The sequence below is a fragment of the Chaetomium tenue genome (assembly GCF_020726465.1).
Source record: "Chaetomium tenue strain MPI-SDFR-AT-0079 chromosome Unknown F5144scaffold_2, whole genome shotgun sequence".
Taxonomy (NCBI): domain Eukaryota; kingdom Fungi; phylum Ascomycota; class Sordariomycetes; order Sordariales; family Chaetomiaceae; genus Chaetomium; species Chaetomium tenue.
In genome coordinates, this window is record NW_027117330.1 from 1,990,641 (window position 1) to 2,007,656 (window position 17,016).

Sequence of the window (17,016 nt, forward strand, 5' to 3'; positions counted from 1 at the left end):
GACCAGGCTTCTGGCACCGACTGGGGTAAACACCAAAAGAGGTTTGGCGCCATCGGACGGAGGTGGGGGGAGGGATGTGAGAAGGGTGGGATTTGGATTCTTGGAAGGGTGGTAGGGTGGTATAGGGTGGTAGGGTGGTGGTGTGAGCGGTTCTCTGAGCCGTTCCATGTCCCCTCGTACCCGCGCCTCCCCACTAATAAAGCATTAAGTCAAGCACACCAACAACTCGCCTACCATACATACCATGTACAAGTATGTATGTATGTATGTACATACGCGCTTGCGCCCGCACCCGCGTCCCTCATTTGGCCGGAATGCCGCGTCCCCAAAGAAGTCGGTCCAGTTCTGTGCGCCAACTAACTAGCGCCGATAACAACCAATTGTCTCGCTTCTCTCTCTCTGCCGGTAATTGCTCGCCTTGATGCTCGGCGGGATTCGCCAACCGCGGATGCACACCGGCTCTGCCCTCGGATCGAAATGGGCTCCCCAAGACTGCAGTTGAAACACGCCACATGGCCGCTCCCGTAGATCGCTGGGTTTGTACGGAGTACAGTACCACCTTTTGTCCTCCATGCTCGGACCCAAGCCCGGCCGGCATCGGGGCCCGCCCGTCCGCCCGCCCCGGGGTCGACCCGGACCCACACACGATGCTGAACTCAACAACGAACACGAACAAGCCCATGGGATTGATTGCCAATCCCATTACGGGCTACTTTGCTGCATGGCGCCGATGTCTCGTTTCTCTTGTGGTTTGTCCCCCGACTGCCTCTCAGCCGCATCAATTACACAGGAGCTCGAGAATAGTCAGAACCGCAAGTTCCGAGAAACTTGTTGTCCTTGTTGGGAAGCTCGGAGAATAGGCGACTCGGTCCTTTCGAGAACACAGGGCCTTTCAAGAACACAGGGAGATGCAATGAACGGTCGGATGCGACGCTGGAAAGAACAGCCCAGCCGCCTACCCCCCTGCGGCAAAATGGACAATGCTACACTACAAGTCCTGTGTCAGCTCTCAAGGACCCCTTTACTCTGCGTCGGTCCATGAGCGAATATCTCAGCCAAGCCGTTTGAGAGAGAAACTGGGTTGAGTGTGGACCACTAAGCAGCGGAACTTTCGAATCGATCCTGGCACTCCGTACCATGTACTGTTACATATCCTACGTGCGTCGGTCTCAGCATGCTGGTCGGATTGGTTCGATATGCGAGCCACGCTTGCGGTTAATCGATGTCTCTTATATTAACGAGGAACCAGTGGCGCCGTCTCCGCTGACTCCGATACTACCTCGCCCAAACCCACGGGATACTTGACGATCATATAGAGTTTAGCCTGTCGGCGCTTAATCGTGGGCGGAACAAGAAGAACCACAAGAGCCCAAGGATCGCCCAGATCGATCCGACCTGGCAAGGCGCGCCCTCTCCGCGCGGCTGAGACGAGAAGCCAACGAGAACGCATGGATTTTTGCCATATCGCTTTAGCCAGCACAAGACACCGCCGCGCTTTTTGGAGCATCAATTCCATCCAACCCCTGCCCTTACATAGTTTTGTTGCTTCTGGCCTCCGTTGACCCATGGTTCTAAAAGCCCATGGCCGTGCTCAACTGCTCAACCGTGACCATGATACACTTTGGGAGAATCCCCGCCACGCCGGCGGTCTTCCCAAGAACCCGAGAGAATTCCGCCGAGGTCTCCGGCCGGATTGGCGTTACCAAGAACCTCCTCGGTTCAGCTGCTGATTTCTCGGTTCCGAGTTTCCACTTGCAGCGGCTGCCAGCTCGAGGGTTGATTCAGTCTCGGCAGGGCACAGGGAAACCGGAGATCACGGGCCGCTTTGTTACGTGACAAGAGTCCTTTGCCCAAACACACCCATAGACCGCCCTTGCTCTGCAGTCCAGTTTGGAAGTCCGTACGCCCGGCCGGGGGTCAGATCGGCGGTGTTTCTGGAACGCGGCCGGCTTCAAAACCCTGCCTCTTCCCGGCCGCCAGGCACGCAAAGACCACCATATCAATGTCGCTGGCCGAACGCACGCACTTATCAAAACCCTGGCCTCGTATCAAATGATGTGTACATACATGATGGCTGACTGGCGCCTTTTTTGTTTTCAGGTTAATTGAGAACCGCTGCCGCACAGGAACTGGATCGGGCCAGGGCTGAATGCGTCGCCCGATATCTTCCAAGATTAATTCTCCCCTCTCTCTTCTCCCCCCCCCCGGCGGCTGCCAAGCCATTTGGGAATATGTCAAATATGTACATACAAGGTGTATATGGCCCTATAGGTGTACGTGTGTTGTTCCGGAAGACGCCTACGTGTTCCATCTGGCTCCAACGGTCTGGTCAGGGATGTAGGTGGGCATGGAAAGGGGGGGGGGGGGGGGGGGGGGTGAGCGGTGTATGACGCACAGCTGGGCCGCGGCTTGATATTGGTTGCTGGTCCGCCCGTCCGCGGGCAAGAGCTGGGGGCGGACGAGTTGCCGCGGCACGCGGCTGTACCTTCCGGGAGTCAGTCTGCTGTCTCTTGTCTTTCCCTGTCGTTCTTTCTCTTCTAATACTACTAATATCTCGATGACTAACTAGATCGGCAGGCGAAGCTGCCTTCCAGAAGGAAGGCTGGTCTTCCGTACTTTCCTTGAAGAGCCGGCCGCCACATTAACGAGTCATTCTCCGCCCCATCACCCACCCGCCCGGCCGGCCTTGGTCCCACGAACCGCTCGGCAGCGGTTGAATACATACAGAGTTACAGGCGAGCGAGCCCATAGACGCCAATCCCGCGCTCGTCTCTGCGGGGATTGGTCCGCCTGCGCTTGGGGACGCGCAAAACCACGTACGCTCGCGGCTATTTTTAACACCCCTTTTCCCTACACAGTAGAGAGGGAGGGAGAGAGAGCTCTCTTGCCGCGTCTAATTGCCGTGGTGTGCTTGTGTGGTTTCCCCCATCCGCGTAGGTGTGTCACCGGACCGTGCGGCGCCCTAGCATCGTCTAGAAGGGTCGCGTTGGCCTGTTCGTTTCGTTTCTTCTTCCCTTACCGTCGGATCCGACAGTATCCGTTCCAATTATGTTTTTGTTTCGTGGGGGCGGGATGGTCGTGCGTTGCGTCTGCCGTGCTGGATGGTGCATTCCTTGACGTTGTTTTGCATACATACAGGTCGAATGAGCGAGCGGGCGAGGGGGGGATAGCATATTCGCCTTCTAGCACGCACTAAACTGAGCGGTGTATGGTCTGTGTTGTTATTTCCTGTGTGGTAGGTGTGCAGGACACCAGGAGTCGTTGGCCTGGTATGTTGTGACACACGCCACTTTGCTTTTGACGAATCTGGTTTTTTTTTGTTTATTGTGTTCATATCGCGTGGGGGGAATTGGGAGGAGAGGAGGGTCGACAACCCGTCCGCTTACTTGCCTTGCATGGGTTTTCGCCTGCCCACTGGAAGAAGCAGGACGGGTTCTGTCATGCAAGCAGGCGCCGATACGAAGGTAGGGAAGGGTGTATACATGCGGGTATAGTGGGAAAACGCCACAGTCTGACAGACATGGGAATGGGGTGGGTGGATGAGTGAATGGGGGCTGGCTGGTGGAGGCATACAAGACAGGGCTGGGCTGGGAAGGTCTAGCCGCTGTGTGTGTGTGTGTGCTTGCCTTGCCCCTTCTATGCGTATGTATGTGTATGCGGGCGTGGATGTGTGTGGGATGCCGATGCACTCAAAAGGGGGCGGGGATTTTCCAGTGTTTGGTGCATGCTGCATGTCCCATGCATAGGATAGCTGGGTAGGCAGAGAACCTACAGTGCCGGGTTTCCCGTCAAAGACAACGCCCTCTCTTCTTCTCAGCTGGAGTGGGAGATGCCGGAGGTTGTCCGCACCGCTTGCCTGCGTTGCCTACCCTCCCACTTATCGCTTGTTTGGGTGCTTGCTTGCTGACCGCGTGCGTCTGTTATGCGGGGGTGACATGCTTCCAGCCTTGGAACCGTGCCGTGAGCTTGCATAGAGATACACACATGAAGTATGTCGTCTTCCGGAGGAGGGGGACATCATGGATAATGAGAAGAGTGTGTCCGTTGAAAGCGGAGAGGTAATACTCTATGGGCTGGCACAGGAGTTTGCTGAGATACGGTAAGAGTAGAGGAGGTACTCGGGGTTTGATGTTTCACCATCTGTTCGTGTCGGTCTTCAAACCCTCACGGGCTAGTCACGTTGAAAGATGGGTCCTTGGAAATAACATTCCCAAGATCATCGTCATCTGGTTTGACCCGAACTCACAGCATCCTACCACGAGCTTCCACAGTTAGGGGGGTTGCAACGGGGATAGATGCCAGTAGATTGCTTGGGTACAGGCCGCTTGAGCTTATGCAGAGAAAACCAAGACAATAGGTTCGCTTTCGCAGGCGTGGAATGATCGGAAGAAGTCTTTGGCGCCTTAGCAAACAGAACGAAACAGAGGTGTATGTTATACGCCATTGCGTTATACTTTGAGGTCAAGCTATCAACGGTCGAAGGCGGTCCCGGACATGTGCCATGGAACCATGGCTCCCTATTCGTACTCAAGTCTTCATGGCAAACGTGACAATAATCAACATACTACTTGAGTCAACCATACCGGCATACGAGCCCTTACGCCAGTCTCCCTCGTCACTAATACCCCATACAAGGTCCCCCTTGACTGCAAGATGCTCACCAACCGACGTTAACAACGCTAATCAATTACATACTAAGACATACAAAACATAGCCACGTGCTTGCTACCACACGGGTTAAGTTACAAGTAGGTTAAGAAGAAGTAAACAGATTAAAAACCGCAACCGCCCCAACCGCACGTACATGATGGCGTGCCTCTCGCAGAAAGCAATAAACGTCAAGGGGTATCAAACTCTTTCTCTCAGCCCAAACAAAACGGCGAGGACGATGGAAGCCCCAAGGCCAGGGGTAAACACCGTCAAACCTCCAAGAACAAAAACAAAGGGAAGGGAACGCGAAAGAGCGTCATCAGTGGGAGGGAGCCACGCAAGTCATCGCCATGGCATCAACCAACCCACCAACACCCAACCAACCCAATCAAGCCATCCATCCCACCAGTCGCCACCTTCGGTATCCTAACAACGCCCAGTCAGTCACCCGCCGCGAAACTCGCACCGCCAACAAGCCCACGGCCCCTAAACCGTTTCCGTGCCCTTCCCCTCCTTTTGTTTATCCTTTCCCTTATCCTTTTCGTGCCCCCCGCGCTCCCATAACCTGCCCATGCCCATCCCCCTGCTTTTCTTTTCCTTGACCACCCCATCCCCCTTCCATTTCCCGTCACCGTCCTTCCTCTCCTCCGCCATACTCTCCTTCCCACTAGCAGCAGCAGCAGCAACAGCAGCAGCAGCCTCTCTCTCCCCTTTCCCCTTCTCCTTCTCTTTCCTATCCCTCCCCCTGCCCATCTCCCAGCCCTCCCACTCCCACAACCTCGCCCGCCCCTGATGGCGCCGCCACTCAGCCCGCGCCACCTTCATCAGCAAATCCTCATCCTGCACAGGAATCCATGCGGTCAGGGCCTTCATAGCGTTCTCAAAGTCTGAGTCCAGCAGGACGTCGCGCAGGGCGTGGATGAGGGCGGCCGCCGTCGCGTGCAGGATGTCGAGGCCCTTGGGGGCCGCCGCCGCGTCCCCAATGAGGGGTTGGGGGGCGACGATGGTGTATGCTGCTGACGCGGCGGCCGCTGCGATGGGGGAGGGGGATGGGGCGGGGGTGGGTTCGGGCGGGCAGTCGCCGAGGAGCATGAAGACGTCCCAGACGCGGAGTTGGGCGGGGAAGGGGATGGAGAGGTTGAAGAGGGTGAGATACCAGCGGGTTCCGTAGGCAGTTGCGTCGATAGCGAGTTCGGTTTGCTGTATGGGGAGATTGGGTTAGTATGGCATGTATGTCATTGCGAGATATGGATCGCTGGGGTAGAAAAGCAAAACGTACAAGCTTCATCGCTATGTCCTTCCCCGCCCCCATCAACCACCGCTCTTCGAGCTCTTTCAGCGCGCTCATCAGCCCCTCAAACCCGGGCTGGTACAGCCGCTCCAGTCCGCGATACCGCCACAGCCGTACTAACATGACAAAGGCCCTCTCCTCGTCGAAATAGCACAATAGCGTCGCGGCGAGGCTGGCCATACCTTGCACGTATCCGGTACCGGGAAAGTACAGCGATATGGCGTGCAGCACGCGAAACAACAAGCGCTGTCCCCCGCGGTAGCGGCGTCGGAACATGATGTGGCCATTGACGGTGCGCGGCACGTCCAGGTCGATTTGCACGTCATCGGGCGAGGCGACGGCCTGCAAGCGGCGGAACTCGGCGATGAGGTAGTCCTCTGTCTCGCGCGGGGTCTTGTTGTGGACGTGGTTGTAATTGTGTGCGGCAGCGCTAGTCGCCAGGAAGGCATACCAGGCGGCGGAGCGCCAGCAGTCGGGGATGCCCTTCCAGGTGCGGTCGATGAGCTTGGGCGAGGCGGTATCGAACGTGTAGGACATGCCCTTGCCTTGCGGGCCTTCGAAAGGCTGGGATTCGAGTCCGGGGTCGGGAGCGTTGTTGTCTTTGCTGCTGCTCGCAATGCCAGTTTTGACGGCGGTGGCCATTTTCCGCCATTTCTCGGAGCGCTCTGCCTCCTTGCGTTTCTGCGCCTCAAGCATCTTTCCCATCTTTTCGTCGTCCGTAATGCCGGTTAGGCCTGCTTGCAGAGATAGCATCTCACTAGCCTCGTCCATCCATCGACGATCGCGATTGTGCGGAAGACGGTTGGTGGCTGAGCGGATCGACGACCGTGTAGATCGTCGGGAGATGGTCGACAGCTCAGACGAATACGTGTTCAGCGACCGCGCCGAAAACTTTCGGCTGGGAGGACGGATGAAGCCGCCCGGCAGTGACGACGAATAGGACGTAGATGGGCGCTTGGTCAAGACGTTTCTCTTTCTAGTCGAAAGGGGCGACGACCTCGGCACCGACGATTCGGCGCGCGACACGGGACGCCTGGGGCTGATGAAGCCATACCGGTCAACTTCGGAGCCGTCGAGATCGGCCCAGTCTTCAATGCCTCCCGCGCGCTCGTACTCCCTTCGAACCTGACTATCTCGTAGCGGAGACAAGGAATTGGCCGAACGCGGAGTAATTGTACTGGACGTGGGATTGGACGGACCGCTGCCTTGGTGAGGACCTGACACTGAAAGAGGATCGGAAGGACGAGACAATCTGGGAACGAGGCGATCAAGTTAGCGGACGAGGTCAAGTAAAAGCAGACCTGGAGAGCTCAAGGAAACCATACGCAACATTCTCTTCCTCTTCGGACGGGACCTCGGCGGTGGGCTCGAGGCGCTCGGGATACGAGACACGCCCCCCATCTTCCCAATTCAGGTCTTCGCCGGATTCATAGAGCGATCTCACCTTTTGTGATTCCCTCTCTACATCCATCGACGAGACGCGAATGCTGGGAACGGACGGTGCGTCGACCGGCAGCGGCGCACGGGGCTGTTCTGCCATCACGTCAGCCGCGCCGGCCACGTCGGTCTTCCCAGGGCGCGGCTCGGGAGAGGCGGTGCTGTCGTTGCCATTGTCGGCTACGGTTGTCGGTGTTTGGGGATCGGACGGCGTGAATGTAGCAGTGGTCGCGTGTTGTTGTTGATGATGCTGTTCGTTGGCGGGAGGCGCATTGGATTTGGCATCGGGGGTAGACATCATTAGCGACTTAAAGAGGCTATTCTTGCCGCCAAACATGATGCTCCCCCGCTTGGAGAATGAAAGAGCACCGAAGTCGTCCCATAGACTGTCGTCCGGGATAGGGGTGTTGATCGGCGCAAAAGATTTATCGGAGGTTGTTGCAGAATAGATAGGGGTCTGGGGATCTTCCCTGTCGGCGCTCAAAGGCCCCGGCACGCCTGGCACATCTGGCCCTGTCGCCTGTGGGGGGAGCTTAGGCGATTTGGGTGACCTAACCGAGCCCCGCAACGGGTCCGTCACGGGAGGCGCTGCCTGTGCTGCAGCCCTGTCGCCGCCAAGCATCTTTTTCCGCAGCTTCTTTGGCCCGTTATTTATTGGTCCAACGCCGAAGCCCTTGGTGAATTTGGTGGTAAACGAAGTGCGTCGTGAGGGCGACGGCACTGACTGCGTCGGCGAGGTGACAGCAGATTCCGGGTTTTCGGGGCGAGGCGGAATGGAAACCGTCAGCGTCAGCGGCGGGGGTGCAAATTGGCTGATGAGGGTCGACTGGGGTGGGTTGACGATCTCTTCCTCGTCATCGGAATACACCGATGGAGTATCGGCGATGTCATCCACTATTTTCTGATGGACAGGGTCGTCGCCGTCCTCTTCCCGGAGGGTGATGGACGACGATGTTGGGGCGCCCGAGTCTCTTTTCCACTCCTCGTCCTTCGAAGGCCGCGATGGCCTCTGGGTGCGGAACAGCGGGTGTTCCTCTCGCGGCGGAGCCACGGGCGGCGGGTTGACAGTGATGGGAGATGTCGAGGCAGTTGATGATGTGAATGTCGACTGGGTGCGGGCCAGGCGACGCGGGTTTCGTGGCGGAGGGAGGGGGATTGGGGGTTCTGCCTGCTTGGTTTCCTCGTACCGTAGTGCAACCAAACCTGTGTCGTCTCGGAAAGGGGCAAGGCGAGCTGATGTTGCTGACCTGCCCCTGTGGCGCACGCTGCCCAATTTCTGAGGTGCCATTGCTTCGAGGTTGCAGCTCTTTCCCGAAGCGTCGCAGCAACGGTCGCGGCACAGTTACTCCTCCCTTGCAATGTGAGGGAATCCTTGTGTCGATTGCTGCAGCGTCGAGACGAAGCGCAAAGAAAGAAACAAGAAAGAAGAGAAAAGGAAAAATATGGCCAGAAATCCGAGAGGGTCACCGAGAGGGGTCGTGGTCAAGTACCAGTCGGTGGTCTGAGTCGAGATGCATTACCTAGCACCCTAGGTGCAGTGGTCCACCGTCAGTGCAGTCCGGCAATGCACTCCGATGTCTCGTCCCAACTCGGTCGTGACGTGAAGACCACAGCTAACAGGAGGGTCCGGACGTTGGCAGTTCAGAACACAAACTGCCAGAAATAGAGATCAGGGTCGGCAGGAGGGGGGCTTCTTAATTACCCCCTCATGCCATCTACCTACCCAGCGACCAAACCTTGGCTGCTTCCATCCGGGAGCTACTACGATAAAAAGTGTGGGCGATTGGAGCCTTGCTTTTCCCCGGTATTTGTGTGAGCCCAATGGGGTTGCGAGTGGTCGTGGGTGTGGCTTCTTGCTAGTCCGGACCGACTCCGCTCTTCTCCCTTGTCTTTCACGATGCGGTGAGTTGATAACCCGAATGAGTGAACAAACGAACGTTTTCACGGGCCGGGCCATCCAGAGACCGCCACACTACCGTCTGGCCGTTTGCCGTTAACCACCCGGGGTGCATTCCAGAGGCCTGCATGTAATAAACTTTGGTTGGGCGGCCATCAAATGACCGAGCGGCACTGGAAGGTAGGGTTACTTTCTAATTTGGTAGAAGCAATTGCCTTCTTCCATTGCAACTGAAAACTCCGGCCAAAGCAAGGCTTGCTGGATTACCGGGCATGTCACATAAAAGTCTCCGGTAAACCTGGGTTGGAATCTTTGACGCTGTAGATCATTGTTCAAATGAAGTCTGGCGTAAAAGCTCAATCCAGGAAGACCGCCTCTTTCCTTGAAAGGATCAGCAAGAGCGGACAAGTCGGTCAAAGTGTCTTGCATTGCGTGTGGTACTGATGCATGACAAGCATGTGTCTTGTGCCGTTAACACTTACATGCCGCCCGGCCCCTCCAGGTTGTAATGTGTAACGTACCTCAGTTTGTATTTGTATCACTGTTCCTTGTTATCTATCTTTCTTTTTCATTTCTCTTTTTTCTTTCTTTCAGCCAAGGCTGATCTTCCCGTATATTTCCGCTCTCTGCCTAACAATCTTTCTCATCCCTCTAAGCCGACGATCGTGGAAATATTGAGGCAAAAGACGATCGCCGTTACGGTAAGGCCAAGATCAGATTTCGATCCGATTCAGAGGCCCACGGAACCCCACTCCGATTTCCCCGCGCCGTGGCTGTCGATGTGGGGTTAGTCTTTTCTCTCGATCGTTTTGTGCTTCTCTCCCACATCTTCACTCGTCAATTCGGGGCAAACCCCCACACAATAAGGTAGTCATGCCCGCCATGGCAGACTAACAACAAGGCGAGAGGCTAGTCGATCAGCGAGTGAAGCTGCGCATGACTGTTCTCCAACGGAATCCCAGGGTCCGGTTCGACGGTGCGATTGACTGATTGGACCGCCAACGTGGAGCAATTTAGCCAACTCATCCGTCCCCCATCCTCGGCCATTTAAAACACGGAACGGAGTGTGATGGGCTGAAGGCAGTGGTGATGAGATGCCACTGGCCGTCTTTTTGCTGCTTCTGCCTCCGTGCTACCTCTTCGGGGCCCTCGGGGCCATTGATTCCCTGGGGCGAGTGGAGGGGATCTCGGAGCGTATTCCGTAAATCACTGAACAAAACCTGCGATGCTTCGTCCCTCACAAAACCCCAAGCGATCCTCAGCTGATGGCATCATCGTCACGAAAAAGCAAACCCGCAATCCAAAAACTAGAACTTGTGCCATTTTACCCCTGAATTGGGCGTCGATGGCCAACTCGCCACCACGATAACCAGCTGCAAGTCAGTCTGCGTGTCTCACCTGTCCCGCGGCGCCAGCAACGCAAGCAATCGCATCTCGCAAACGCCATGGCGTTCCGTCCCCATCCCCGCCCTCTGATTGTACATTCGAGCCCGTGCCTGGTCCAGTCCACGACAGCCAGCTGGCAGCGCAATCTCCGATCCTGCACAACCTCAGATCCAATTCCATCTCCAACCGCCCACTCGCAAAAACACCTCAACCCCATCCATACCATCGACATGTCGTAGTCAGGTAGATATTGAAAATCAGAAACCAGGAACCGTCAAACCAGCAACCTCACATCACCCACGAGCCCCTTGACCAACCACACAAAACAAAATGAAGAAATAACCCCCTCCAGCTCACAAACCCACAAACCACAAACCACGTTCCACGTCCCCCAACCAGCCTGCCGCCATCCGCCCACCCATCCAACCAGATGCTCGCCCACCCACCGGCCAGACCAGACCAGACTAGGCTTGGCAACCCCATGCAGGAAAAAAAATCCAGCCCAGCCCAACCAGGCCCGACAAGTCGTTTCTCATCTCCCCCTGTCGACTTATCGAGCCCGTCCCTTGCAGCTTGCATGAAGCCCACGAGCCCGCAAAAGCCAACCGAGCCACCGCGGCAGCGGTCCGGGACGTAGGGATGGGATGTGGGGGGGCAAGCAAACGAAACAGGAAGGAGGGGGAGGAGAAAAAGGAAATTGGCCCTGGCTTCGTTGGCTTGTTGGTTGCAGGTACGTCGGTAGGTGATGGATGGGTAGGGCTGCTGTAATTGCTGGGTCTTTTTCTGGATGCCGGTCGAGGTAAGTACTTCGTACACATGTGGAATGTTCGGGTTTAGGTTGGGGATGGCACCCGTATCAGGGACTTTTCCTGGCTATGGTAGGTTGTGTAAGTACCTATGTAGATGCGACGACTTCCATGCGAACGTTGACAACTACGAGTGACGAAATCCGAGGAGAGACGGAAACACTCAGGATGGCGACGAAAAAATGACGTTTGTCTATCCTAGTCATCTCAATGGCCAATGCTAATGCCGGCTTTCTCATCCCAACGACGGTCTTGAAGCCTTCCATCCGGCCCCTCGCGTCTGGATCCACACTTGCACGCAGCCATCTATTGCTACATCCGGACCAGTCATCCATCCACTGACCTATCCGGCGATGTGTGATGTTGTGGTATGCAAAGTTCCGTCTCCTTGCCCCCAGCCCAAGAGTGCGCGCCAACCAGCCCGGCCCAACGCCAATATCTTCACCATGCTACCACCCTGACCGCCATATCTTGCCGTGCCATGCTATGCCGTGCCACGTCTCTCCCCCCCCGCGTCGCCGTCACGTCCGTCACATCCGACAAACACGTCAACGGTAGCGATAGCAAACCGCCAGACTCAACGACAGAAAATGTTTCGTCAAACATCCTCATCATCCCACTCACCATTCCCATACCTTCTGCCCCCACCGACCCCATGTCCACCACTACCACTCCCGCTCCCACCGTGCCCTCCCCCAGCCTCAATTTTCTCCAGGAACTCGGCCGGGATCGTCGGTATGTACTTCCTCTCCCGTTCCCGATTGACCCCCCCAAAACCGGCGCCATAGCTCACCAGCATGTCCGTGACGCTAGGCAGGGTGAAGGGTAGCATCAGGGCGGGATCGAAGAGCAAGTTTGGCGGTGCCTCGTCGTCGTCGTCCTGTTCTTCCCCGGCCGTCGCCGTTTCCGGTTTGGGAGTGCCCGGTGTCTGGGCCGGTGCAGCGTGACCGTTGGAAGATTTCCCCGGTGTGGCAGGCGGCGAGGCGGCTGCGGTGGCGGCGGCAGCACGGTTCCGTTCCCTCCTGAGGGCAGCCTCTTTCTGAATGGCGACGAGGTACTTCATGGCACTCTTGGGCAGACCCTTCTCGCCGACCTCGGGTCGGTAGTGCGTGGCGGTGTGGATGAGCTGCTGCGGGGTGAGGGTCTTGAGTTGTTGCAAGGTGCCGACAAGGGCCTCGAGGTCATCGGCGTCGAGGGAGGAGAAGCACTGCAGCCACTGGAGCAACTGGATGACAGGGGACAGGTGGCGCCGGGCAGCGTCGATGGTGGTCTCGCCCGACGACTTCATCTCACCCTGCTCGTAGTGCTCAGGTTGGCGGTTGTTCTGGCGCGCCCAGTCCTCAAGCGTTGATATGTTCATGCGGATCTGCATCGCCTTAGTACGGGCGAGGTATTTTCGGTTCGACATGATGCGGTTGAAGAGTTCCGCGCCGAGCCAGTAGATGAGCTGCGAGACGATCTGGGCCGTGATGACCGAGTGAACGTCGTAGAGGTCGAGGACGAAGAGCGTCGAGGAGAGGAGAGAGGTAACGTTGCGCGGGGAGGGCTTCGCCCGCTGCTTGGGAGACGGTGGCCGTAACCGCTTCTCGAGGGGCTCTTCCTTGACCTCCTTTTTCCGCTTGAAGATCTTCCACTCGTTTTGGAACGTTATGTCTTCGAAGCCCGGTATTGTTTCGTGGTCCAGCATGGCCACGTCCAGGACCTTGTCGAGCCGCCGCTCGGCATCCCTGACTATTAGTATGAATATTTCGTTTATAAGCTCGGCGAGCTGCGCCTGGAATTCTGTGGTGGCCTCGACCAGGCCAGCGTCCTTCTTGAGGTAATGTAATAAAAGGGTCGCATTCGACATCCAAAATGCTAGGATGGTCATGTCCCACTGGTGCTTCTCCACCATGGAGTTGATCTTGGCCATGGCGGTGATGAGTAGCTTCCCTAGCAGCTCGGGGCTAGAGTGATAATGTGCGTATCGCGCCCCCAGGAAAACCATGTTTGCGGGTACCGGTTTCTGAGACGGCGACCGTTGCGGAGTCATGTTTGTAATGACGATATCTAGGATGCGATCCAGCTCGTTCTCCTGAAAAACGAACATTTGGTCATGGAGACACCTTGACCAATCGAACTCCTGTTGTTCTTCCTCTAGTTCCTCGGGGGACTGACATGGTTAGTTTGTAGGGGGTGCATGGGGGGATCCAATGCTCACCTCGGGCTGGTCGTCCATGCCCACGTTTCCAAGGTCTACTTCCAGGTCGCGGGCACTCTCCATCATCATCCGACGCCTCATCTCATTCTCGGCGAGCTCCTCCTCGAATTTGTCCTGGCTCAATCCCGGATTGTAGAAGTCGTCAACTGCCCCAGCGGTCCCGATGCCGTACCCGCTGAGGTAGAATGACATGTCGCTGTCGGGAGCAACGAAGTCGAATGCTGTCCTCCCCGACGACGTCTTCGCTTCGGTGGAGGCGCCGTTGTCTAGTAATAATTTTGCAATGCCTTTGTGCCGGTTTGTCATGGCCCACATGAGGGCACTCCACTGGTTGCGATCCTGCTTGTTGACGTCTGCCCCGGCGTCGAGGAGGGCTTGTACAACCGATTCGTGGCCCTGGGCTCGGCGTTAGTGGGACATGAGGGACGCCGCGATCGGTCGACTCACAAAACAGCTCGCATATATGAGCGCTGGCGTGCCCTCGTCGTCGGGGGTATTTATGTCGATGTACTGCCTCGCTTTACCCTTGAGGATTTTGTTAACCGAGTCGACGTTGCCATTGCTCGCAGCCATGATGAATGTTTTTTGTAGTATATCCCCCTTCTCCTCCGTAGACCTGTTCTCGTCGGTAGCGATGGCGTCCTCATCCTCGAAGGCGGCGCCCGCTGCGTGGGCAGCCTGGGCGGCAAGCATCTCCATCAGGCGGGATTCGCTTTCCGGCCCCCCCTTGGTTAGGTCCTCGCCGTAGTTGTCGTCGAGTGCCAGGTCGCCAAAGGTCATAGGCTTCGCGAGCATGGGTGATGTCAAAAACTGTGATTGCCCTACGGAAGTCATGTTTAGCTAACCGAATTTATAGGGGATATACCTAGGCAAGCAGTTGTGATGTGAGGGGAGCGAGGCAAGATGTACTAACCCTGCCATCCATCGTACATCTCGGTCTCTGGTACTAGTTCGGTCGGCACATGTCGCCTATCATCGAGAGAGCGTGGAAGGTCAGAGGGCAGGTCCCTCTTCTTCTGGGGTAGCTCTCCATCGCCGGCACCGAAGCCACCCTCAGAATCCCCGAGATCCATGGTCAAGGGCGACGTGGTGTGGCATGCGGCTGCCGTTCAGTCCCTCATGGGCGGACGCTCTCTGAAATCGTAGGGAGCATTCAGGAATGGGCTTGTCGGTCGCGGGCCTGGCTTCTCAGGGGTTGACAGGGGTTGATAGAGGTCGATTGATAAAAGGGATCATTCGAAGGCGTCAAAACTGGAAGGATGCCGAGTGGTGCCGAGTAGGTACTGCTGTCTTGATCATTTCCCCCTCCAAGCAATGTAATTAAGCGTGCCCAAAGTTGGCTGGCTTGGCTGTCTTGCTGTGTGAGAACACCCCACCTTGATGGCCCGTGCGTTGTTCGATAAGAGATACGACCCCCAAGGTGCACAGGAAGGAACTTGTTGGTCCTTCCTTTCGTTCTTTTCCTTGACTGAACAGTGATGGTTTTCTTTTAGTATAACCACTCTAGCACATTGGCTATCATCCATGTGTTACAACTGTGCTTTGCCACTTGGAATACAAAATTAAGCTTGAATCCAAAAGCTCTTTCTTGAATTCGTCATGGTCTAGTTTCACACCAGGTGGGCCAAGAGATCTTCAACATACATTTGTATATTATTATTTTGTCCTGCCATTTATGTTATTGTATTCTCCCCTATGCTTTTGATGCTGTTGTTGTCTGGACCTCGCACTGCTCGTGCCGCCTTAATGTCCCGATTCGTCTGATCTCAGCGCCCGCCACCCTCAGTTTTGTTTCAACGAATCCCATGGTCAGATCAAATCATCAAACAGCCCTCTTCCCAAAAGCACGCACCCGCTTGACTCCTCCATCAGGCACCATGATGAGCTTCACATGTGTGAATGCTTTGTCTTTCACCAGGCTTTCTGTGGGGTGCTCTGCATCAGGGCGACACTTGATGGGTTCCGCCATGTTGACCCAACCCTCGGCATCTGCAGTTGGCTCTGAATCACCCTTCCACTCGATCGCCTCGAGCCTCACCTGCTGTGGGTAGTTGCCGCGGAAGTGGGCTGTGTCGACGAGGAAGTTCTGGATATACCCGGGCGCCCCCAGCCTGATGATGGCCCAATCGATGTGGCCCTTGGTCCGGGACCGCGCCGTCTCCCACCCATCACCCATGTGCTTGCCACGACCGGGCAGGATTAGGTTAGACGGGGAGCTGTAGTGCTGATTGTTGCATGAGACGGCCACGCCGCCATTTTGGGCAGCCGCAAGGTCGAAGATAGCTTCCTTGTCCTCCGGGAAGACGGGAACGGCGTGCCCGAAGAGGCGGAACCGAGCGATGCCGCCGTCGGGGTACATGTTTAAACGGACGTGTGTGTATTGCTTCTTGGTGGGGTTGTCGAGCTTCCACCCGAACCTCTGCGTTGGCCCACACTCCTGAACGCCGAGGATGGTCTCCCAACCCCCGCGGCCGCCTTTCCATGACAGAACCTCTTCGTCGTTTTGACTGAAGCAACCCTCGACCGAAATGGCGGGCGCGTGGTTGCCCGTAAAGAAAGCCGTGTTCACTTCGACGCCCTCTACTGTGCCCGAGGCCACACCCAAGCGGATGACAACCCAGTCGAAGGGCTCCGGGTTGTGCCTCCTTGTCTCCCAGCCGTCATACCAGGCGCCTGTGTAAACGAACTTGCCAGCTTGTTGTATGGGTGCGGCCGGGTTGATCAAGTTGGTAGCTTCTGCGAACCATTGGTCTGAGAAACCCAGGACTTTACCTCCGAGGCCGTCCGACACAAGATCTAGTAGAGTTAGCCACTGTTAGCGAAAAGAGCAAATCTGTCTCTTGAACGAGACAGTCGTGTACGTACCGATGCAGCTTGACCGAAAGGTTTGGTCGATCTCTTCGGACGGAACCCGAGTGGCCTTGACAGCTTCTAGCTTGTACTCAGTGTCCTCCATGATGTCGGTAGTAGGCAGGGAAGACGAAGATGGGGATTGGTGGTTGGTGGTTATCAAGTGGCAGTTTCAACACAACTACCTAGCTACTGTGCAGATGGCCAACATAAGAGATAAGAAGGGAGGGGGTATAGAGGTTCTTATCTCAGAAACGGGGACGCTGGAACGTTCCACTCTACCACGCCTGCATTCTTAAAGAGGTACCATCCGGTGGGCATCGGCCGGCTCCGTACAGCCTCTTGCGGCCTGTGGGAACTTGAAAGCGTTGTGGAGGCGGGGCGACGGGGGCCATTTCGGCTTGACGGTGCCACTCATCACATCTACTAATACGTAAGCAATGAAGCAGCTCAGCAGCTCGGCATGCAAGACAGAGAGTTTTAATTTTTGCCATCCTGC

General features: G+C 56.4%; 3 protein-coding genes across 3 annotated transcripts; all 3 read right to left on the reverse strand.

Moving 5' to 3' along the window:
* Nucleotides 1-5,136: 5,136 nt before the first annotated feature.
* F5144DRAFT_599453 (uncharacterized protein) lies at nt 5,137-8,666 on the reverse strand (the record flags this gene model as incomplete). Its single annotated transcript, XM_066791012.1, has 3 exons — nt 5,137-5,850; nt 5,930-7,070; nt 7,267-8,666. 3 exons carry the CDS (start codon nt 8,664-8,666, stop codon nt 5,137-5,139), a joined length of 3,255 nt encoding a protein of 1,084 aa, XP_066646332.1.
* Nucleotides 8,667-12,065: 3,399 nt separating this feature from the next.
* Nucleotides 12,066-14,740, reverse strand: F5144DRAFT_484827 (uncharacterized protein; the record flags this gene model as incomplete). Its single annotated transcript, XM_066785468.1, has 4 exons — nt 12,066-13,619; nt 13,668-14,063; nt 14,115-14,488; nt 14,581-14,740. The coding sequence occupies 4 exons, from the start codon at nt 14,738-14,740 to the stop codon at nt 12,066-12,068; spliced, it is 2,484 nt and encodes an 827-aa protein (XP_066646333.1).
* Nucleotides 14,741-15,244: 504 nt separating this feature from the next.
* F5144DRAFT_618470 (allantoicase) lies at nt 15,245-16,912 on the reverse strand (the record flags this gene model as incomplete). Its single annotated transcript, XM_066791920.1, has 3 exons — nt 15,245-16,463; nt 16,533-16,617; nt 16,877-16,912. 3 exons carry the CDS (start codon nt 16,910-16,912, stop codon nt 15,490-15,492), a joined length of 1,095 nt encoding a protein of 364 aa, XP_066646334.1. The 3' UTR covers nt 15,245-15,489.
* Between the last annotated feature and the right edge of the window lie 104 nt (nt 16,913-17,016).